The sequence below is a fragment of the Gossypium arboreum genome, chromosome 10, assembly GCF_025698485.1.
Source record: "Gossypium arboreum isolate Shixiya-1 chromosome 10, ASM2569848v2, whole genome shotgun sequence".
In the NCBI taxonomy this organism is placed as follows: Eukaryota; Viridiplantae; Streptophyta; class Magnoliopsida; order Malvales; family Malvaceae; genus Gossypium; species Gossypium arboreum.
Window position 1 is genome coordinate 41,377,153 of NC_069079.1, and position 24,993 is coordinate 41,402,145.

General features: G+C 33.4%; 1 protein-coding gene across 1 annotated transcript; it reads right to left on the reverse strand.

Annotated features, from left to right (window-relative positions):
• Positions 1–3,656: 3,656 nt before the first annotated feature.
• On the reverse strand, positions 3,657–6,113 carry LOC108467239 (DEAD-box ATP-dependent RNA helicase 21-like). The gene has a single exon (XM_017767828.2). The coding sequence runs from the start codon at positions 5,874–5,876 to the stop codon at positions 3,861–3,863; it is 2,016 nt and encodes a 671-aa protein (XP_017623317.1). The 5' UTR covers positions 5,877–6,113; the 3' UTR covers positions 3,657–3,860.
• Positions 6,114–24,993: the final 18,880 nt, after the last annotated feature.

Genomic DNA, 24,993 nt, shown 5'->3' on the forward strand with positions numbered 1-24,993 from the left:
AACGTGTCCTGAATATGTGTAATTGTACAATTATAGTGTTTTATCTTGAAAAGCATGGTAATAATTGCTTATTATTTTCATATGAACTTACTAAGCGTAAAGCTTACCCATCCTCTCCATTTTTTTAGTATTAGCAGGTCGGCTCGGGGTTGGAGATCGTCAGAGGCAAAATCACACTATCAAACTATCATTTTTGGGAAAATTAATTCAAATATTAGAAATATCAAGTGAGTGGCATGTATAGGAAGTTGGTTTGTGATATGTATTTTTACTATGATTTTGACCATACGTATCAATCTGCATTGAGTTATCGTATAAAATCATGAGATGTGTTCCTTATCCATTATGGTTTATAAGTTTAATTAATCGTGCAATGTCCTATGTTTTGATGTGATGATATAGTTAGCTTTATTTGTTATGCATGTGTTCGAAAAGTTTTGAATTAAATGAAATTTTATGGCCCTGTTTTTGTCTATATGTATTGTTAAGTCTGGTAATGCCTCGTACTCTGTTCCGGCCTTGGATACGGGTAAGGGGTGTTACATTTTCATTGCTGGAAAGTGAATAATACTTGCTGTTAAAAAACAGCCCACCAGAGGAAAATTTCGTTCTTCCCTTTCCAAACTCGGCTCAATTTGTACTTGTAAAATTGCTTCTTCTTCTTCATCAAGTGTTAATTCAACGAATTCTATTTCCATGATTGCAGGTCTTGACTGAGATCCCCTTTATGCGTGTTGGTCTGACGGGTGAGAGAAGAATTCTGGCAGGTAGCCACCGTTAAGACTGGCTTAAAACATACGAAAAATAAAAAACTAATTTCGTACTAGAGAGGCGATTTAGTTTACGTGCGGAGAGGCGACTCTTTATCTATTATTATATTTATATTCATATAATATATAAAATAACTACTAAGGGAGTCTTATGGAATAAACTGAATCAAAATCGACTTTTTTTTCCCTTTATATTTTTATTTTTGTAGGATTATAATTATATTTTAAATTATTATAAAATTTTATTACTTCCGTTAAACCCAAATGAAAATTTCAATTTCTTGATTTATTATTCTTATTAAACACCCATTTTTCATTTTTTATTATTAAATTATCTAGTTACTTTGTAATCTATTCAATTTAATCCTCATTAAACTTGTTTAATGAATTTAGGTGTTAACATTTGTGTATAAGATTATTCTCATTTTCCTATCAATGCACAGTTTCTCCAAATTTTATGTTTTTCTAACTTGTTTTGTTTTCTAGGATCAAAGTGAGGAAGTTTTTGTAGTTTTCTAATTTTCTCTTTTAGGATCAAAGTGAAAAGAGAATCCTTTTATAGTCACTATTTTAGTTACACCAATTTTTTTAATGTTTTTCCTTTAATTTAATTAGTACCACAAATAGAATAATATCTAATTTTGTGAGCTATATTTAATATGTTAGTAGTTTTTCTAAACAATATTTTGATAGTTTTGATTTGTGTATTAAGTTTCATGTTTTTTTATATATAATTTTTATTTAAGCTAAGCATTACTCTGCAATATTTTTCCTATTATTTAAGTAATAATATTGTTTTTATGAAGTAATTTTATTATCTATCAGATGTCTTTTTATTGTTACAATTATTTAGAAAAATTAGTTCTTTGTTTTATATTTTTGTAATATTTTGGTTTTTGATTTTTTTAGCAATCATTTAGTTAGTTTTTCATAATAAATATTATTATAGTTATTATAATTTTTACAAAATTTAATTATAATTACACTCAAAATATTTTCAAATCTAGTTACACCATATAATAATTTGTAAATATTAAATTACTTTTTAATATAGACACTATCTATAAAATACATTTTTTTATTTTACAATTTTTAATATTTTTCCTTTATTTTTATTTTCATTTTCATTTTATTAGCAATCATGCAATTAAATTTTCTAATAAATATTACTAAATTATATCTATTTAGCTTAATTGATCTTGTTTGATTATCATTTTAAATTCAATAACATCCACGAGCAAAACCAAAAATCTTTTTAGGAGCGAAATTAAATTTTAATTTTTACGATAGAAAAATACAATTCTACCATTTTAAGAGACCATATCTTTATAATTTTTAAAAGATTAAATCAACTTTTTATATTTTTAAAGGGACTAAAGTGTAATTTTATTTTTACTAATTTAAAATTTTAAAAATTTTGAAGGATCCATATGAAATTTTTATTTTATTTTATGGGGTTGAGCCCTACTAGCCCCTCATTTTGCCATTGATAACACTATATAATAATATTTTTGAAGGAGCACTAAATAATAATATTTTATATTATTTTAATTAAACTTGACTGTTAATATACTCACTATTAAATTTCATCTTTACTTTTACATTATATTTCATTTCATGTTTAATTAACTTTGTTTCTTCTATGTTAATTTGAGACTATTCTTTTCCTATTGTATTACTAATATTTCCTTCAGACTAATATTACTCACAAATTTTCATTTCATTACAATTTCGAATCTTTTTACTATTTATTTTCATAAAGCAGTTCATTTTGAGGAAAAACTTTATAACTTGATTTTTTTCAAGTTTTTGGATTTTATTAGAAGCTTGAATCAGATTTTGTTTTTACTCTATGAATATTAGGTTTTAGTTTTAAATTATCTTCATTTAGACTTTATGCATCTTAGTTTTTGATAGAAAATTGTAGTTTTAATTCGATTTAAATGGTTGAAATATTTGAGTAAAATATCATTTAATTGATCATCGTTATTATTATTATTATTATTATTATTATGCTAAAAAAATTACACAGGCTCATTGTTTTCCAAATTAAGGTGTAAGACTTTTCAAAAGTTATTGAAGAAATTTAACGACACAATTTTTGGCTGTAAAAATCTTCAAAATTTTAATATATATATATATATATATATATATAATCTCAAAACACAAGGATTCAGCCAATATTTGGTATGAAAAATGAAAAGTTAATCTCAAAACACGCGATTCAGTACAATAATCAAGAAGAATTAGACAAAAAACCTTGAACAAAAGCAACTCCTAGAACACAGCCTTTTGTTCCTAGAACACTCTAGGTTTGTAATTTTGCTACTCTGAACTATATCACCTAGTACATCTTTCCAGGAAACCTTGTAACTTGAAAACCACCAACGTTGCAAGAAAGTTCTTAAATACTAAATATTCTATCACGAAGTAAAGGCTTCTGTTCCAAGCCAATATAATCATTCTTACATTCACAAAATATCCTACCCCTAATGTCTTACCCATATAAGTTACATTCAATCTATTGGTGAATACCTGACTGCTACAAAGGCAGTAACTTTCTCATGCTCTACTTAATATGTCACAAGCATGCAATGAGGGATAGTCAATTCAAATTGTCATTCAAAACACTTATAATGCCTTTCATGCACATCTATCTATAATAAGCATATATAACGGAGATATTTCTTCTTCTCTTCTTCAGTCCTGCATGCTTGGATCACGTAGTTTTTTTATTTTTTATTTTTTATTTTTTTTCCTTTGGAACATAAAATTAAATGTTAGCAAACATGAAACAGTGAAACAAGCAACCCTACATTATAGCTTCTACAAATGTTACTATCCTAAAGAAATAAAATAGAAATCAGTAACCTCAAATGAAAAATATTTCAAAAAGTTCAACATCTTCCTATTACCAGGTACTGCTGCAGCACTTTAAAGTAAAGTTGACAAATACCAAGTTCAAATTTTACAATTGGAATGCCAGTGCAATTACTTGTGAGCAGCAATGATCAATATATTGGCAACTACAATACCATACTACAGCTAAGCAAATTGGGGGCTTGAATTTTCACATGTCAATAAAAACTCTCAGTGAGCAAAAACAGTGTCATTGCGCCTAGGAGGTCTATCAGGAATTGTTCCTGGTTTAAACTTAGAAGCTTCATGCTTTGCCAGCTCAGGAGGGACAGGGCTGCCACTTTGAACAAGCATCTGCTTATGATCAAAGAAGACATCAGTGTCATGGAGAGTCAAAAATGTTGTGGCCAGACCAGTTTTGTCTGCACGTCCTGTTCTTCTAATACAATGTGTGTACATTTCAATACTATTCGGCATATCATAGTTAATGACGTTAGCCACATCAGGAATATCAATCTCACGCCCTGCAACATCTGTAGCAACAAGAACATTGAATCTCTTGGCCCTAAAACCGTCAAGGCTAATTTCCCTCTGCTCCTGCGATCTTCCACCATGCAAAGTTGTTACCTTATAACCAGCCTTATCCAGATTCTTAGAAATAGTATCAGCATTCTTCTTAGTATTGACAAACACGATTGCTGTCTTGTCCCCAAGATCATCAAGCAATTTCTGCAATCTTGGAAACTTCTCTGATTCCTTCATCATTATCACATGTTTAGAAATTAAATCAGTAGCCTTTCCAGCAGTACCAATAGTGACCACAACAGGATTCCTCAAATGCTTCCTAGCTAGCCGCTCCACAGCTGGAGGCATTGTAGCACTAAACATATAACTAGTCCTATATATCCTTTTTTCATCTAGCTCCTCATCTTCATTCTCTGGTTTCAAATTACTAGATGGCGTAGCATCCAATACACCCACAACTTGGGGCTCAAAACCCGTATCTATCATCCTATCAGCCTCATCAAGAACCACATAATTACACTGATTGAAGACAGCATACCGCCTCTCTAAACAATCCAGCAACCGACCAGGCATAGCAATAACAACCTCACACCCTTGTCTAATCCTAAACCGTTGTTCCTCTATTGACTGATCACCAACAATAGGAACGACCTTAATACCCAAATAATGCGCAAACTTCATAGTTTCATCTTCAATTTGTTGAGCAAGTTCACGAGTTGGGGCCATAACAACAGTGTATGGCCCCTCAGCTTCATTCTCTTCACTAGGAGGTAATCTAGAAATATAAGAAAGCATTGGCCAAACAAAAGCAGCAGTCTTACCGAATCCTGTCTCGGCGATCCCAATCACATCCCTTTGCTGCAATCCTAGAAGAATCGCAGCCATCTGTAACGGGGAAGGCTTCTTATACCCTACTCTCTCCACAGCTTTCAACAACTCGGAACTCAATTTACTCTCACTCCAACTCCTCATTGGCCGTGGAATCTTCGACCCTTCATGGGAAGTGTTGAAATCTTCCCTAAAAAACCTCCAGTCACGTTCAGTCATTTCTTCAAGCTTCTTTTCAGACCAATGCTTATCAACTCTCATATCGAATGTATCGTAAGTATTAGCTGCAGCTTCTTTTAACCTCTGCACCACGGCTTCCTCCGGCTTCTCTTCAACCCCTTCTTTTTTTCTAATCTCTTCTCTCATCTCCTCATTTTTGGCGGCCAGCTTTTTCTGGTCCCTGCGATCCATTCCAGCCCTAAACCCTCGGTCAAACAAAAGCAGTGCTTCGTGAGGGTTTCTGTACAAAGAATTAATGTCTCCGGAAGTATCTTCGGTGTTCTCCCAATCGAGAGAAAACCTAAATTTCTCGCTAGGTTTAATAACCCTCTTTTTAGGCTTTTTGGATCCGAGGTACTGCTTCTTAATTGCAGCTAGCTTATCCAATTCCTTTTCCCTTTCCCTCTCAGCTAGCTTATCCAACCGCGCCCGCTCTCGAGCCTTGGCTTCCTCCTCCCTCTCACGTTCACGGTTCCTCCGGTCGGATTCGCGATCCCTCTCCCGCTGCCGTTCGCGGTCGCGGCGGTCGTAGGAGTCGGAGGAGGGCTTAGCAGAATGGGAATAAGAGGTATTGTTGGCGGTGTCATTAGAACGGCGGAGGTCTTCGAGGCGGCGCTGGAGCGAAAGGTGTTGGCGTTGGACTTTGGTAAAAAAGACGGGTTTAGGAGGATTCATGATGGTGGATAAAAGGGGTTTTCGCTTGGTTAATTGCAGGAGGGGAAGATTGGGTAACTCACAATACTCGAAGGATTTTTGAGGCTCTTTACTTATTCGTCAACTTCCTCTGCAAAGTATTTTCTAATCAATTAAGTGAACAGTTTATCAATTTTATTCAATACAATCCAATCTCGCCACGTCCCTTATTCCGCTTATGTCTCATTCGCCCGGTCCTTGTGTTTTAATTCCTGACGTAAGGGTTAATGTACCTGAGTTTGGCATGAAAACTTCAATGTGCTATTTCTTTAAACACTATCAAAGTTAACCCCCTTAAAAAAAAAAATTGAAAAAAAGCACTTGTCAAGTGCTGATTGTGTAAAATTTTTAAACTTAATAGTGTTAAACTTAGGTACTAACAAAAAAATATATAAGTAGAACTTTTATACCAAGTACCATTTGGCATATTAACCTTGAATGTAGTTATTCTTATCATATATAAATTCTTAATGTCATTTAACTTTTTTCATATAATTTTTTACTCTTTTTTTTTTCGAAATTTTCTATTCTTAATGTTTTTATTTTTGAGTTTTTTTTGAAAATTTATCTTTTAAAATTTTGTTAAAACTTTTAAATTTTAAAAGAAATACGATTCACTATTCTAAAAATTTAAAAGCTTCACAAGCTGAGTTAAAATCATAACTATGTAGGGTGTAGTAAAAAAACTAATATATATAAAGAGATATGTAATAAATTAGAATTTTCAAATGCCACTATACTAAATATTAACTCTTTTATTTTTGATAACTTTTTAATTTTTTTTTTCAATTTTGAAGCAGCATGCCCAACTTAGAGATGAGTGAGTCGATAGAGACACCTATAGTAGAGACTAAGCCATAAACTTAGACTATAGGGGACGACGTACTGTCTCAGGCTATGCTAAGGGTATTGTAGAGGGTTGTTCGTACCCAATCTAGATCAGGGAGCCGAGGGTTGATAATTGAGTGACTTAACATATACAATCTTATATGTGCGTACTCGAGCTTGGCAAATACATACTTGCAAACCATACTTGCGAACCTATTGGGGATCGACCTAATTAAACAACAAACAAGTAAAATTAGCAGAAGAAATTGAGAAATTGAACATACAAATTTAACATGGAAAAACCCCTCCAAAGAGGATAAAAAACCACGGGCAAAGATAATTATACTATAATGACAAAAGAACGAAGAGTACAAGAGATGGAGATAAAAACTAAACCTGAAAACTAAGAACCCTCAAAACGTAAACACAAAATTCTCTGAATGAGTTTTAATCTCTAATGGGGTGTATTTTCTAAGGTTGTAAAAGAGCCTATTTATAGGCTAAATTCATAGGTCAAATAATAATAAAATAATCTAAACTAATCAGAGTTTGATTGAAACAAATAAACAGAGTTTAATTAGAAGATTATTGCTCAAATTTGACTAAAATAAGAGTCATACTTAAAAAATCTCTACCTTGACTCATATTTCCACAACACCATCTTTGCCGAAGCTCGCTACGGGCCTATCTTGAATTATGCAGGGCATTAACTGAATCGAATCTATGCTTAGAAACTGGAAGACTTCTAGCCTTCGACTTGTACACTACCAAATCAAAACTAACCCGGGTCTGATTTTCACGAATACAGTGCCCTAACTTTTCAAAGCTTGCATCTAAAAGAGAACCTTTCTTCAACGAAACGGTCATACCTTTTTTCCTCCTATGAACAAGTTGCCTCCGCTTCAAACGAGTTGACTTTGATTCTGTAATGGAAGAAGGACGTCCGATTTCACCAGTCACTATAGAACCTTCCAGAATATAAAGATTGCCAGTCCTTTTACCTTTTAATAAAATAAGAGCTCTATGAGATACCTTAATGTTGTTCGACTCGATGTTGATTCTGCATCCTTTTAAGTCTAAAATACTCAATGAGATGAGATTCTTTCGTAAATCAGGTACATACCTAACATTTGAGAGTGTCCTAATAGTTCCATTGTACATTCTAATTTTAACAGTACCAATACCAATTACCTTACTGGATGAATCATTTTCTATGCGCACAACTCCACCTTCAACCGAACTGTATGTGGAGAACCATTCTCTATTGGGACACATGTGGAAAGAACATCTCGAATCTAGGATCTACTCGGACGTAAGCTCAGAGCTTTCACTCGTTGACATTAACAAGAAATCATCGCCGCTTTCATCGGCCAAATTAGAATTAGCTACATCTTCCTAACTACTCTCAGCAGCCCTTTTATTTCGCAATTTATAACAATCTGTTTTGACGTGACCTAACTTTTTACAATAGCGACACCTTTTGTCTCGCTTCTTTGATGCTACCAAAACGGAAGCTTGCCTATCTGCCTTGCTATCCAAACCAAATTAATTGTTGAGTTTGTCTCTACTAAACAAATGACCCTTTAAATATTTTAACGAGAGTTTGTCTCTGCCATAAATTAATGTCTCCCTGAAAGACTTGTATGAAGGGGGTAAAAAGCACAACAATAGCATAGTCTGATCTTCATCGTCAATCTAAACTTCAACATTCTTTAAATCATTTAAAAGAGTAATGAATTGACTGATGTGATCTCTAAAAAGCTCACATTCATTCATGCGAAACGTAAATAGACATTGTTTCAACACTAACTGGTTAGCTAGAGACTTAGTCGCATAACGAGTTTCTAACCTTTTCCACAAGGCGGATGAGGTCTTCTTTATCAAAACCTCCTACAATACCGTATTCACGAAGCATAACTAGATTGCAGACAATGCCTTTTCATCAAGCTTTTCCCATTATATTTGATTTAGATTCTCAGGCTTTTTTCCGGTAATAACCTTTTTTAGGCCAGTTTGAACTAGAATTGCCATCATCTGAACTTGCCACAGCTTGAAATTTATGACACCATCGAACTTCTCAATTTTAAACCTTGTTGCTGCCATATCTGAACGGGCTGATATATGAAAATTGAACAAGCTCTGATACCACTTGTTGGGGATCGATCCTATTAAACAATGAACAAGTAAAATTAGCAGGAGAAATTGAGAAATTGAGCATACAAATTTAACGTGGAAAAACCCCTCCAAAGAGGATAAAAAACCATAGGCAAAGATAATTATACTATAATGGCAAAATAACGAAGATTATAAGAGATGGAGATAAAAATTAAACACCGAAACCCGAAAACTAAGAACCCTTGAAACGTAAACACAAAATTCTCTGAATGTGTTATGAGTTCTAATATCTAATGAGGTGTATTTTCTAAGGTTGTAAATGTAACACCCCTAACTCATATCCGACGTCGGAACAGGGTTATAGAGTATTACCAGACTTATAAGTCAAACAATCATGCATTTCATATACATTTATCATTCATACCAAAAACTATTCAAATACATTTATACAGTCCCTAATACGAGCCCTTGAGGCCCCAAGTAGACATTAGAAGTGGTTCAGGATTAAACTGAGTTCTCTACGAATTTTTAAGAAAACATGGAAAATTTTTCAAAGTGCAGGGGTCACACGCCCGTGTGGATAGAAGACATGCTTATCTGGCTATGGGACACGCCTGTTCATTAGGCCGTGTCCAACTCTGTGTAACTCACTGACTTGGGTCACACGGCCAGACCACACACCCGTGTGTCAAGCCGTGTACCCTTCGAAATGGCCTCGCATGCCCGTGTGTTATGTCGTATGAAAACTGAAGGGTATACTGACTTGTGCCACACGGCCAAGCCACCAGCCCGTGTGCTAGGCTGTGTGAAGCTACTGACTTGGTTTCAAAAGAAGCATCAGGTGAAACACGACTGTGTCATCTAGTCATGTGTCACACACAGTTGAGACAGAAGCCCGTGTCTCTGCCCTTGTGGACAAAAATAGGTCAATTTCCAAGCCATATTTTCTCACTCAAAATGATACCAACCTAAGCTCATCAATGCACATACAACCATGACATAAATAGACACTCAAAAATATCTAATATCGAGTTTATATCATGTACTATCCTCACATACAACATGATACTCATAAGCACATCAATTGACCACTTTAAAACTTACCAATTATGCTTCCAAAATATACCTAAATAGTCAAACTCACATATAAAACATTGTGCCTAAATACAATATGCATACCACATCTCAATTCCCACCATTTGGTACCTAAATTACCAATTCATAACAAGGCATTCACATAACAACTAAACACCTTATAACATAAGGCCATATATATACATATTCACATGTGAAAACATTTATTATTGTCAAGCCAAATCAATTGGCTAAATATACAACAATACATATATGCCACCTTAGCCAAAATACCTATACATGCCATTTAACTCTAAATATAAAGTCCAAAGTACCAAAATGAGAGTTTGATAGTGCGACGCAATCTCCGATGATTTCCAAATTGAACAAGCTTCCGAACCACTATAAAACACGGAAATTAAAATGGAGTAAGCCCTTAAGCTTAGTAAGTTTGTGAAAAAATAGAATTTAAACTTACCATATAATCACAATTTAAGTAAGAAATCTCAAATCATAACTCAATTCAATTTGGCCAAAGCGTATCACATAACCATTCATCAAGTTAACCATGTATACATGTAAAAATCAGGCATCATATATGAATTCAACAATTATTAGAATTCCATGTACATGTAACTTTTATACCATATATTCGTATACCATATATATATACAATCTCCATGTAAATACCTGTACTAATTCGTATCAAACTTGTATAATCTCATAATAACTCTATGCCCGTTGAACCATTAGAATATCGTTAGATACGTGGCTGGTACATACTAGATGTACTAAACTATAAGTTTGTCAATTCCTGTACATGTATGCTCTTACGAGCCATAATCGGTAAGCTCTTCCGAGCTGAAATACGGTAAGCTCATACGAGCTGAGTACCGGTAGGCTCTCACAAGGTGTAAATCGGTAAGCTCAGACAAGCTGTGGTGAGTCCACAACACATGTCGAATCTCAACCAAAATGGTAACCCTAATGACTTGTCATTTGTATCCTACAATTCCTAAGGTTCAAACGGGGCTCGGTATTCTTCGTACTATATCGGTTATGCATTCGATAATTATACATCGTAATTACTCAATCCAAATACATATATTTCAATTAAAGTATATAAATACTCAATATAATTACACGAACTTACCTCGAACTTGAATGACGAAAAAACGATCGTTCAATCCAAAACTTTATCTTTTCCCTGATTTAGTTTTGAATGTTGCTTTTCTTAATCTATATAATCAAATTTAACTTATTTAATCATAATACTAATCAATTCAATCTAAATTTCATGTTATGGAAAAATTATTACTTTGCCCCTATAATTTTGACTTCTTTACAATTTAGTCCTTAGGCTCGTAAAATGAAATTCATGCAGTTTCATCTACATCTAAGCCTAGTAGAATTTTATATGTGCTCATAGTAGCCCAAATATTCCACAATTTCACACATTTAAGACCAATTTTTCATATTTCTCAATTTGACCTCTAATTAACAATTTCATCAAAACTCACTTAACAAAAGTTGTTTATTTAACAATAAGGGTTCATTTTCTTCCATTAATCCATAAGAACAACTTAAATGCTCCCATATAAAAACCCTATAATTTCAATCGTATTTCAAATTAGTCCTCTATTTAGCTAGATTAAACTACAACGATTCTAAAAACATAAAAATTAACAAAAAAAAATGGAGGACAAATTATCACTTTCATTCAAAGGAAATGGCTTGAACACAATTTTTCTCTTCTCCAAGTGTGAAATTCGGCTATGGCATGAAAGAAGAAGAAGAAGATAGCTTTTTGGCTTTTTTTATTTATTTTTATTAAAATTTTCTTTTTACTATTTTACCCTTACCTAACTTTAAAAATTGCTCAATTACCTATTTATGCACATCCACTAACTCATTTAATGGTCTAATTACCATATAGGGACCTTCAATTTAAAGTTCTATAGCTATTTGACACCTTTAGCTATTAGAACACAACTTTCGCACTTTACGTGATTTAGTCATTTTTCACAAATTGAGCATACAAATGGTAGAATTTCTTAACGAAATTTTTACACAATCATGCTATCATGCTGTAGACCTTAAAATAATATTAAAATAAATTTTACGACTTCATATTTGTGGTCCTGAAACCGTTTTTGATTTCACTGAAAATGGGTCGTTACAACTCTCCCCTCTTAGGACTTTTCGTCCTCGAAAATCTTACCAAAAAATAGGTTAGGGTGTTGTTTTCTCATGGTTTCCTCGGGTTCCCACGTAGCCTCCTCAATCTCATGACGATGCCAAAGAATTTTTACTAAGGCTGTTATTTTATTTCTCAATTCTTTGATCTCTAGTGCCAAGATTCTGATCGGTTCTTCATTATACGACATGTCAGGCTGAATCTCAACTTCTGTTAGAGAAATTATATGTGAAGGATTCGATTGGTACAGTCGTATCATAGACACATGAAACAAATTATGGATCTTTTTTAAATCTGACGATAACTCTAGTCGATAAGCCGCTGGCTCAGTTCTCTTGATAATCTCTTACGGTCCGACAAATCGTGGACTCAATTTTCCTTTGCGACCAAAATGGAGAATTCTTTTCCAAGGCGATACTTTCAGAAACACTTTATCACTAGTCTGAAATTCAATATCTTTACGTTTCAAATCCGCATATGATTTCTGTCAATCCAAAGCTACTTTCAAACTATCACAAATCACTTTTACTTTCTCTTCGGTCTCCCGGATCAAATCAACCCTGTGTATCTTTTTCTTACTGAGCTTAGTCTAGTACAATGGAGTTCGACATTTACGACCATACAAAGCTTCGTACGGTGCCATCTTAATGCTTGATTGAAAGTTATTATTATATGTAAATTCAACCAGCAGTAAATATTTTTCCCAATTACCTTCAAACTCCAAAACACAACAACGAAGCATATCTTCGAGAATCTAAACCACTCTCTCAGACTAACCATCGGTTTGAGGATGAAATGCAGTGCTAAAATGCAACTGCGTACCTAAAGCCTCTTGAAACTTTTTCCAAAATCATGATGTAAACCGTGGATTTCTATCTGAAATAATGGAGACTAGCACTCCATACAATCTGACAATCTCAAAAATATACAAATCAGCTAGTCTATTAAGTGAGTAGTCTGTACGTACCGAAATAAAATGTGCAGACTTCGTTAATCGATCGACGACAACCCAGATAACATATTTTTTTTCAGAGATAAAGGTAGTCCCGATACGAAATCCATCGTAACTCTATTCCACTTCCACTCCGGTATCATCACAAGCTGTAATAGTCCTGAAGGTACATGATGTTCGGCTTTGACTTGTTGACAAATCAAGCATCTCGACACAATTTCAGAAATATCACGTTTCATACCCGATCACCAGTACATCTGTTTCAAATCACTATACATCTTGTTACTCCCCGGATGAACAGATAAGCTACCACTGTGAGCTTCGTGCAAAACTTTCTGTATAAGCTCGGAATTCTTCGGCACACAAACTCTTCTTCAGAACAACAAACAATCATCGGATCTGGTCTGAAACTCTGAATTAGTAGTCAAATCACACTGTACTTGTAACATCCCTCACCCGTATTCAACGCCAAAATAGGGTTACGGAGTATTATCAAACTTACAAAATATTTAAACATTCAATTCACATATAATTTCACATTTCATGTAAACATTAATCAAACTCAAGAATAATGTCCCTATAACGAGCCTACAAGGCCCTAAACATACTTTGAGAGTGGTTCGAGACTAAACAATAGCTCAAGAAATTTTTACAAAACTTAGAAAATTTTCCTCAAAACAGGGGACATACGCTTGTGTGGCCCGGCCGTGTGTCTCACATGGCCAACAAACATGCCCGTGTCACAAACCATGTAGGCATTCGAAATGGGAGCACATGGTCGTGTCCCAGCTCGTGTCCGACCCCTTGTAACTCTCTGACTTGGGTCACACGGCCAACACACACGCTCGTGTGGCTAGCCCATGTGCCCTAAAAATGGCCATACACGCCCGTGTGTCAGGCCGTGTGCTAGGCCGTACCAAACCTGTAGGGTATACTGACTTATGCCACACGGCCAAGTCACACGCCTGTGTGTGAGACCGTGTAGAGCATACTGACTTGGTTTCAAATTCAACACTAGGGAACACAAGGCCGTGTAACATGACTGTGTGACGTACACAGCTGAGACACACGCCCGTGTCTTTGCCTGTGTGGACAAAATAGCTTATTTACCAAGCTAATTTGCCACCCAAATTTGAATGTACCTACAACACATCAATTTGCACCATTCCATGGCATAAATATACATTTAAACCAAACAATTCAAACCTAATTCATGCATATTCTATACCACATTTCTCAATACGCACAAGTTGCAAAATAGACCAATCCATTCATACCCAAAATCTCATAAACTTAGATCATCAATATGGATACTTAAAACATGCATTATTTACCTTGATTCACAAACAAATAACATCACCAATATCAACATTCAACTTCCATAATACCAACTATTAATAAGCATCACAAAACCAACCTTAATTTACATAACATTAACTATAGGCACAAACACATATAAACAAGCAAATTAACTCAAAATAAGCCAACTTTCATGGCTATTATATACAAACCAAGACATATACATTTACAAGCCACTTCAAATGGCCAAAGTCATTACTAAAACATAACCAACATGACCAAAGTCCCTATACATGCCATATACTTAAAATACCAAAGTTCATAGGTACCAAGTGATAGGTGGATAGTATGAAGCGATCTCCGACGATCCCCGAATTCGAGCTAGCTTTGAATTCACTATAAAACATAGAAAAATAAACGATGTAAGCTATAAAGCTTAGTAAGCTCGTATGAAATAAACTCAATATAATCATAACCACATAATTCAACAATTGATTATAGATATATGAATTCACCTCAACTAATAAACCTTTCAATTACTCATTCACAAAACTATATACTTTCTTCACCATTTCTTCAATTCAAAGCTAATATGGTTTATACACATACTTGTACCATCTCGTACCAATCTCATTCTCAACCACATCATTCATTTACCCGTTGAACCATTTGGAATAGAAGTCGGATACTCAGGAGTCTTGCACATTAAGTACCTATACCATAGCCCAAAGCCAAATCAAGGTAACTTATATCCAAAGTACTGATATCATTGCCCGAAGCTAAATCAACCGATATTCATGGCCCGAAGCCAAACTGGTATAACTCGCACCAGAAGTGCTAATGTCATGGCCCGAAGCCAACTTAGTGTATCCCCAATGACATGTCACTAGTATCCTAAACTATTCCTATGGCTCAATTGGGATTTCGAATGCCGAATTACCATCAAGTCATTGTTGAACTTATCCGAAGTCTTATATTCAAAAATTATACAATATCAAAGCATTTAAATTACATTTATAATGAAATTTATTGCATACGAACTTACCTCGGATGTGAAAACGATAAAATAAGTCGATTAGTCGATAACTTTAGTTTTCCCCTGATCTAGATCTGAATTTCGCTTTTCTTGATCTAAATATATTCAAAATTAACTTATTTAATAATCTCTCTATTCAATTTAATCCAAAACACACATTTAAACATTTGCCCCTAATGTTTCACCACTTTTACAATTTAGTCTTTATTTCATAAAAACTCAAATTAATGAAATTCAATGCTAACCCATGCTAGCCAATTTAAACATTAGTCCCTAGTAGCTCATATTTTCCATTTATTTCACATTTTAACCACAAATTTTCAACATTTCATAATTTAATCCCTAATTTGCATTTTCACTAAAAATCACTTTATAAAACTTGTATAACTCACAACCAACATTCATAATCTATCAAGAAAATTCAAAATACATGCTTATTCAACAATGGAAGCATTCAAAATCTTTAACAGTTTTGCAAAATAGTCCCTGGGCTAGCTAGACCTAGTTGCAACGATCTAAAAAACGTAGAAATAATTAAAAACGGGACAAAATACATACCAAATTGTAAAGATTGAAGATGGCCGAACCCTAGCTTAAGAGAACCATGTATTTTTTGTGGTTTTGTGATGAAAATGAAGAAGATGAACGGTTTTTACTAATTTTAATTATCATTAAATTACCAAATTACTATTTTAACCTTTAAAAACTATAAAAATTACACAAAACACCAAGCCACTATCATCCATTATCTCATAAATGGGCTAATTAACTCTTAAGGACCTTCACTTTAAAGTTCTATAGCCATTAAACACCTTTAGCTAATAGAACTCAAGTTTTACACTTTACGCGATTCAATCCTTTTTATCAAATTAACTAATCAAACGATAAAATTTATAAACAAAACTTTCACACAATTATTCAATCATGCTGTAAACATTAAAATAATAATAAAACAATAATTTTGAATTCAGATTTGTGGTCCCGAAATCACTATTCTGATTTGACTAAAAAGGGCTATTATAGTACTCTTTTAGCTTGCAATTCATTATCACTTTTTTGAGCCTTGTAAATTTGTTGAAAAACATCGGTTTAGCTTTTAACTCAGCTAAGATCAAACCATCATGCTATCATAATTTGACACCTTTAGCTATTAGAACACAACTTTCGCACTTTACGCGATTTAGTCATTTTTCACAAATTGAGTATACAAATGGTAGAATTTCTTAACGAAATTTTCACACAATCATGCTATCATGCTGTAGACTTCAAAATAATATTAAAATAAATTTTACAACTTTATATTTGTGGTCCCGAAACCACTATTCCAATTTCACTGAAAACGGGCTGTTACAGTAAAAGAGCCTATTTATAGGCTAAATTCATAGATCAAATAATAATAAAATAATCTAGACTAATCGGAGTTTGATTGAAACAAATAAACAGAGTTTAGCTAGAAGATTATTTTTCAAATTTTACTAAAATAGGAGTCATATTTAACATAATCTTTATATGCGAAATCATAATCATAGATTCATATATGCGAGTTCATACTTGTGAACTCATTCTTAAATGATAGTCACTGTAATAGCCCGTTTTTAAAGATAGCCACTTCGGACTCTCAATTTTAGAGATATTCCTTGGCGAACTCCTAAATAAAAAGAAATCCTTGCAGGTTTTGGCTTAAGATAAATAATTTTTACGAACTCTCGTAGCTTGAACGTAAGGACTATCTCATGCGATCTCTTACTTGAATAATTGTCTATAATGACTATTGTGAAAGATTGTCTCTTTGAACTCTTAATAGGCTTTGCTACAGATCATTATCCTCCCCTTCCAGGCCCAAATCTCGTGAATCAACATTTCCTTATTATCACCCACGGGTTTCGCTTGATCCTACTAAATTTACCTTTAAATTAAGGGAGAAATCAAATCTAAATTTGATCAAATATTTTTCTTTAAATGATTGATTGTTACTATAATTTCCAAATCTTGAATTTCTTGAACTACCCTCCTCCCGAAGCCAAATGCTTGTTGTCAGTTTTGCATGCTAGGGAAGAGCTTTCAACCTATTGTCCTATCCCTGTGGCGCCCCAAACCCAGTCGAGATGGTCCAGCTTGAATTTTGAATGTCATATTAGCCACCGAAATGACTCTCCATCGAAACACCACAAAAACACACCATCCAGTAAACCATCCCTCACACAGTTATTCATTTAAATATGTAAAGTCCTAAAGTCATGCTTCCATTGCCCTACTCTGATCATCAAGTTATCAACATAATTCGTAAATTTAATTTTTAATAAATAAATAATCTAAAAGCTTCAATTGAACATTCATGCAGGTACAAGGCATTTTAAAATGTTATATGTAAAAGGATTTTAGAAACCATTTTATTTAAAAATAAAGTATCAGATTTAAATCATAATGCAGTAAAATGTTGAAAAAAAAAACTCCATTTGATAAGGTTTGAAAATAGTATTGTAGAATTTATGCATATAAGTCTTATTTTGGAAAATTTATTAAAGCATCTCGTACAACCTCATAACATTATCAATTAATTAGTTAGCAGGCATTTAATAGTTTACATGACTTGACCAAATTTTATGATACATCTCATGCATACCAAGCACATGTTTGTATCCAAGTCACACGCAAAACATCTAAGGCTTACCTTGATGACCAGTGACTCTTCAACCTGCACTTACAAGTTAGTCAAACAATTATTCAAACCATTCATCAAGCATTCATAATCCACCATTTAAAAAGTCTTTAATGTTGCAATTACAACCCACCAATTATATCTAGTTCTAATTCTAAATCCCATAATATGGTCTCACATTGCCTTCCTCAATTTATTTGGAAATACATCAACATACTTAGGTGTAGCCTCGTTATGGATCACTTGGATGCCTCACTTCCCCTACCTCTTTACAAGTTAAGCCATTGCAATATTATAAAAGAGTGGGTGAGCTTACTGAAGCTCAGTGAGTGCTCAAACATACTTCAAATAAACACATCTGTTAGGTTAGAAGGTAGACATACAATAACGGTGCATAAATTATTACAGCTTGCACAAAATAGTAACTCACACGACATAACAAAACTCATAAAATAAGCAGTGTACATATAATAAGCAATTCGCATAAAATACGTAGATCATATAAATTATCAATTCGCATCAAACATCAGTTCATATGAGATAACAGTTCATACCGCATCATAACTCATATATTTCAAATAATGATAAATTAACAATTTTGTGATTATGATATAAGGGACTCTATCACCACACATTGGATAAATGGATATCCTTATAACACCTTACTTTTGGACATAAAGGGCCCTACACTGTCTCCGATATAAGTGAAGAATGAATGCTCACACTCTCCAACACTGTCGACTCATATATAGAGCCTTGCGTTGTCTCTGATGAATAGAGCAATGCTTTACATTCCCTTTTATCTCCAACGCATCTTCGAGCCACAATGCCCATCGCAATAAAAAGGGGTGAATACTTACAATCCTATGGCATGCCAACTATATATAATGGTTCCATAAGGTCACAATGCCAATATATCTCTTTAACGCATTCACAATATTTAGTATAATAGGGCTAGCAATTAAGCAGAGCTCACATATTATAATAAAGTTCGCAATTCACAATTTGCAATAGAGCACGGTTCGCAAATAATATAACTTTCATACAACATATATTGCACACATAATCATAGTTCACATATCATTCATGCCATAGGTTACATAAATCATAGTTTGCATGTTTTATTTAGCATAGGGTTCACAAAAAATTAACTTACATACAATACAACTCAAAATTTCACAATACACAGTTTGGCAAATTAATATAGTTTGCCATATTAATCCAGATTACTGAATTAACACAATTCTCCATAATAATATTATTCACCAAGTAAACACTATTCACAATATAACACAATACACAAATATAACATGGTGTTGTTCACACATAACATACAAGAGGGCTCACATGTGTCAGGTGGTAGGGATTCACAAAATGGGTAGCTTGCATATGGGTATGGCTCACATGAAGGTAGGATCACACAAGGCTTTGGCTAACACCACGGTAAGGTTCGTACTTTGTCATACAAGAATGCATGTTAACATACAAGGTTTCACATGTCACATACAACGTTCGCATATTATACTTCAGGGCTTACAATAAAATATAACATAGTTCACATGCATATAAAACAAGGTTCGCATACCAACACACATAGTAGGTTCAAATATTAATTAAGTAGAGGTTCGCATATGTTACCTTAGCCTAAGTATTGGAGTGTAAATGCAATATGTTAGACCACTCACCTTAACAATCATTGCTTCAACTATCATGCTCAAGTGAGTTTTTATTTGCCTTTGTCCATGCCTGTGGAGGCTCCCAAATGAATTGACATTTTTCATACACATCAAACGCATTACAAAGGCATTAATAACAACAAAAAACATCATTAAATCATTCCAAAATCATAGATCAAAGCCTTTTAAACTTTATACCGAAAACTTAACTAGTTTTGTCAAAATAGGTGTTTAACCACTCAAATCTCACTTCTAAGCTTAGATTTCAACTTTTGTACATCCTAAATATCATCCAATTATAGATCTAAACCATCAATTTTATCTAATTATATCGATCTAATTTTTCTGGTAAATCAAGCTTATGTGATCTTTTAAAAGGGGAAAACATTCAATTTGCTTAAATTCATTAAGGATTTGTTAAATTAAGATCAAATACCTTTTAACTATTTTAATTGGCTAAAATATTTTTTAAGTCTTTGTACTTTTTGGATATTTGACATTTAATCCCTAAATTTTTTAGATTTAAAGCTCTAAGTCTAATTATTGATATCGTTAAAATTCTTTTTAATTTAAGATTTAGTACAATGTCATTTTTTACATGACCATCACATGTATATTTTTTATTTCAAAATATTACATCATCGAATTTAATAAAATTAACGGTGTTAACAATTAGATATGATTTTAAATCTAAAAAATTCTGAAAATATAAATAGAGACACTAAATTTTAAATGCACAAAGAGTACAAGACTTGGATAATATAATTATTTCAATTGTTTTAATTTTATTTATTTTCTTAAACATATTTTAAGGCAAATTTATCCATATATGTTGGAAAAAAAATCAATTGAAAAACTATGTCAATTTTTTGAAAATGTACCGATCTATGTTGTTTTTGGAGAGAAAAAGAAAAATGTGTCCTATAGGGCACATTTTCACTGATCTTGTAGAGAAAATGTGCCACATAGGACACGTTTTCTTCACTTTCCTAAAAAGTGCATCTTACGTGGCACGTTTTATCTGCAAGATCAGTGAAAACGCATCTCGTAGGACGCATTTTCTATCCAATGTTAACTTCCCAATGGGCAGAAATCCAAAACGACTATTTTGCACCTATATAAACCCTACAATTCTCATTTTCTTCAATTCAACTCTCAACTCTCAAAATTCAACTCTTAACTCTTAATTCTCAACTTTCAACTTATTGTTCTCGATTCATTATTCTCAATTGCCAATTCTCAATTTTTTATTCTAAATTCCAAATCCCCAAATCTTTTTAAAAATACATTGTCTTCTTTGATTTTATTTTATTCAATTTTTTATGGCATATTAGCTTTTTCGTTTGGATGACATGCACATCTCTAACGTTCAATTACAAATGGTAAGAAAATATTACTTAATTATTTAATTGAAATAGTTGTTATTATGTTGTTCAGATTATTAATTTTTTATGTTTGTCTACTCAAGCCAAAGATAGAATGTAACACCCCTATCCCGTGTCCATTGTTAGATTAGGGATATGAAGTGTCACTATACATATTGGACACATATAATATTATTTAAACATACATTTACTAAATTACAAATAAAAAATCCAAATAAAGTGTTATCCATATCAAACACACATTTATGAGCCTTATTTCGAGTATACGAGACTTATAAATGACTTTGGAAACAACAAGGGATCAATCTAAATTAAAATAGAAAACTTGGAAAATTTTTGAAAATAGGGGTCACACGGCCGTGTGGCACAAGGATATGGTCGTGGGCCAACTGTGTGACAATTTGTGTAACTTTTGAAATAATTTCACACGGCCGTGTCGCAGGCTGTGTGTTAGACCGTGTTTGATTCAATGTTGGGTCACAAGGCTATGTTGCAAGTTGTGTCCTAGACCGTGTGACAAACTATTTTATTACACACGGTTGCATGAAGAGACCGTGTGCAACAAAAGGTCGTGTGACAGCCTGTGTCCCAGACCGTGTGCACCAAAATTTGCCTCTAAAATAAGGCAAAATTCACTCCTATCTTGGGTACCAAGTTAAGCCTAACCTTTTTATACCATTAAAAACACCTTCAAATAAGTCAAAAACATGTAAAAAAATACACAAGCTATGTGCCTAACCAATGCACCCTCATTGACACCACAATTTAATCATCAAATAAATTTGCACTCAACCTTAACAAATTCATACATTCTATCCATTCGAACATAAAAAAAAGAAAACTATCAACATTATCAACCTAAGTACCAATTCAATATGAGCATTAAGACAACTTCAAAAAGTACCAAACTTATAATACATGTATTAACTTTATATATCCAAGCACTTGGAACTTAAATATACAACATATTCAAACAAACACAAAATAAGCATCCTATATACATGTCATATGTAACCACCATCCAAGACTTCAAAATCTAGCAATGATAGTCGATGATATGTGTGAGCTCCGATGATTCGACCAACACGATCTAAAAGTTCAAAATCTATAGAAAAGTAATAACCAAAGTAAGTATGTGAAATACTTAGTAAGTTTCCACAATTCAAATCATTACTTACCCTGCTCATTAAATAGTTAATTTCAACTAATGGATAAAACTTCAACCTTGTTACAACATAACCCAATGATTTCATGTCAATATCATTCAAACATACAGATAATCAAAATTCATAGTTCATTTATTTTATTGAGATAGTTTCGTATCAATTAACTTTTATTCTTCCGATGGATCTTTGTAAAAGTATTCAAATACATGAGTCCAAAAACAGGTAATGCTCGTAAAAGCTAATCAGATACGGATTAAATATGTTAGGTTACCCGTTTGGGCTAAACTAATGACAACACAGATAAACTAGCCTGACAGGGCTAGGTATACATGTAAAACGACAACGTATTCCCATTTTGGGATAAATCTGAGTCACATCTACATCCAAGTCTGCAACACATGTAGGAACTCGAACCAGACTAGATATTCAGACAAAAATCTCATGTAAGAAACTTTTACTCGATCCATCGAAATTGTTTCAGAAATTTAGTATAATTAACATAGATAAATTTGATTCAACAATTTCGAAATTATATAAATATAAATAACAATACTTAATAACAAATTATAACAAAAAAAAAAACTGTAGAAACTTACCTGTCAAGGGCTTCGGCTAACAAGGACTAATAGACGGTTTTCCCTTTTCCTCATACGTCCTCTGATCATTCAACTTCTTGATCTAAAGTATAATTTAATTCAATTAAAACAATTCAAACCACACAAATAATTAATTTGTGCATTTAAGTCTTTTTAATTACATTTTACAAATTTACCCCTAAACATTATCATTTTATGCGATTTAGTCTTTAAACCCTAAAATATCAAATTGAACACATTAAAATTAAACCAAGCTAGCTAAAATTATGATAACCCTAGAATAGCCCATAATCATTTCAATTTTAGAAAAAAATTCATAAAATTTCACAACTTTAATGAATTAATCCTTAACATCGAAGTCATTAAAAATTTCTTTACAAAATAATTTTATTTAGCTATCAAGCTTACAAAACTATCATTAACCTTCAAAAACTTCACAAATTTAATGATGACACAAATCAAAACATTCAATAGTTTTGCAAATTAACACTCGAGTTAGCTAGACCTATTTTTAACGATCTCAAAAACATAAAAATTATTACAAACGGAATTGAAATTGACTTACATGCAAGATATAAGTTTGACAAAGCTTTTGGGGTTTTAATGGTGGATTCAGTTGGCAAAACAAAAATGACGAAGATGGTAACTATTGTTTCACGACCGATACCTTCCTCAATGCTATATGTCTCACGACCGTTACCCATCGTATTATATTACACACCTCACTCGTCAATTGTACGAACGCATCTGGTATCACCGATAATGTCACAAACACCCCCAACATCGTTGTTCTTTCGAGCTGGGTCTTCCTCGTATACGCCGACTCGGTCTGGGGGATGTGCTATGGGTGACTATGACATGGTCACAGTCATCTATAGAGGAGGGAGATGAGGCCAACGATCAAACCTGACCTGCACATGAGGAGGAGGTCGAAGTATGTGCACAACATACCCATGTTGATGACATGTCGTCGTTCTGCATCATTCTTATATAGACCCATATAGTTAGACCCTATGTGATATAACTCGGGATAAAAAAATTCCTATTTTACCCCGCCCCATTCCCTATATAAATGCATTAAACCTAAACCTAATCACCCATATCTCTAAATTGTTTTTTCTTTCTTCTACCTCTTGAAATTTTCGAGTTTGAAGATTTATTTCCCTTACTTTGTGAGAGATATAGTCTTAGTGTTAAGTTATGTTTGGGTTCACAATGATGTCGTGTAGTCGGGTGGCCTACAAATTTCCCTTATCGTGTGAGTATCAAGCTATCACCTGAGGATCCAGGATCGTATTGCAACTCGAGGTCCAAGTTGATGGTGATTATACTGTCTTGGGTTGAAGTGTAACTAAGGCTTCAAGTTTACAAAGGTTATGCTGCCAAGTGACGAAACATAACTTTTGCATTAGTTGGCGGTGGTTATGCAGGGATGGCAATGATTTTTTTCATCAACAAAGAAGGAAACTAGTCACCACAGAAACATAGGTATGAGGAAGACAAACGCAGTGGCGTTTTAGTATAACCAAGTAATTCGGTGGATATGGATAAAATGAATTACTTGATTGTACTAAAATGTTATTGCATTTGTCTTCCTCGTATTTATGTTTCTGCGGTGAATAGCTTTCTCCTTTGATAATGAGAAACTCGTTGCTGTTCCCACATAATCACTTCCAACTCCATCCCTTGATAGCATAACCTTTCCAAAATTGAATCCCTAATTACACTTTAATTAGAGATCGTATAACCACTGTCAACAGGGACCTGGAGTTGCAACGTAATCCAGCTTCTCGGTTGATGGCTCCATACTTACATGGCAGATGAAATTTGTAAGTCACTCAGCTCTATGGCACCATTGTAAATTCAAACATACCTTAAAACTATAACAATGTTTATCTCGAACACGGGAAAAGATAAATCTACAAACTTTTAATTTCAAACTGCAAGAAAAGAAAAAGAAAAAAAACAATTTAGTAAAGTGAAAATGCATCCTATAGGGTGTGTTTTCACTGATCTTGCAGCTAAAACCCTTCATGTAGGACGCGTTTTTAGGAAAGAGAAGAAAAAGCGTCCTACGTGCACAATTTCTCTGCAAAATGAGTGAAAACACTCCCTG

Excerpts from the sequence above, each read along its gene's own strand:
- LOC108467239 (XM_017767828.2), bottom strand. The coding sequence starts at position 5,876 with ATGAATCCTCCTAAACCCGTCTTTTTTACCAAAGTCCAACGCCAACAC.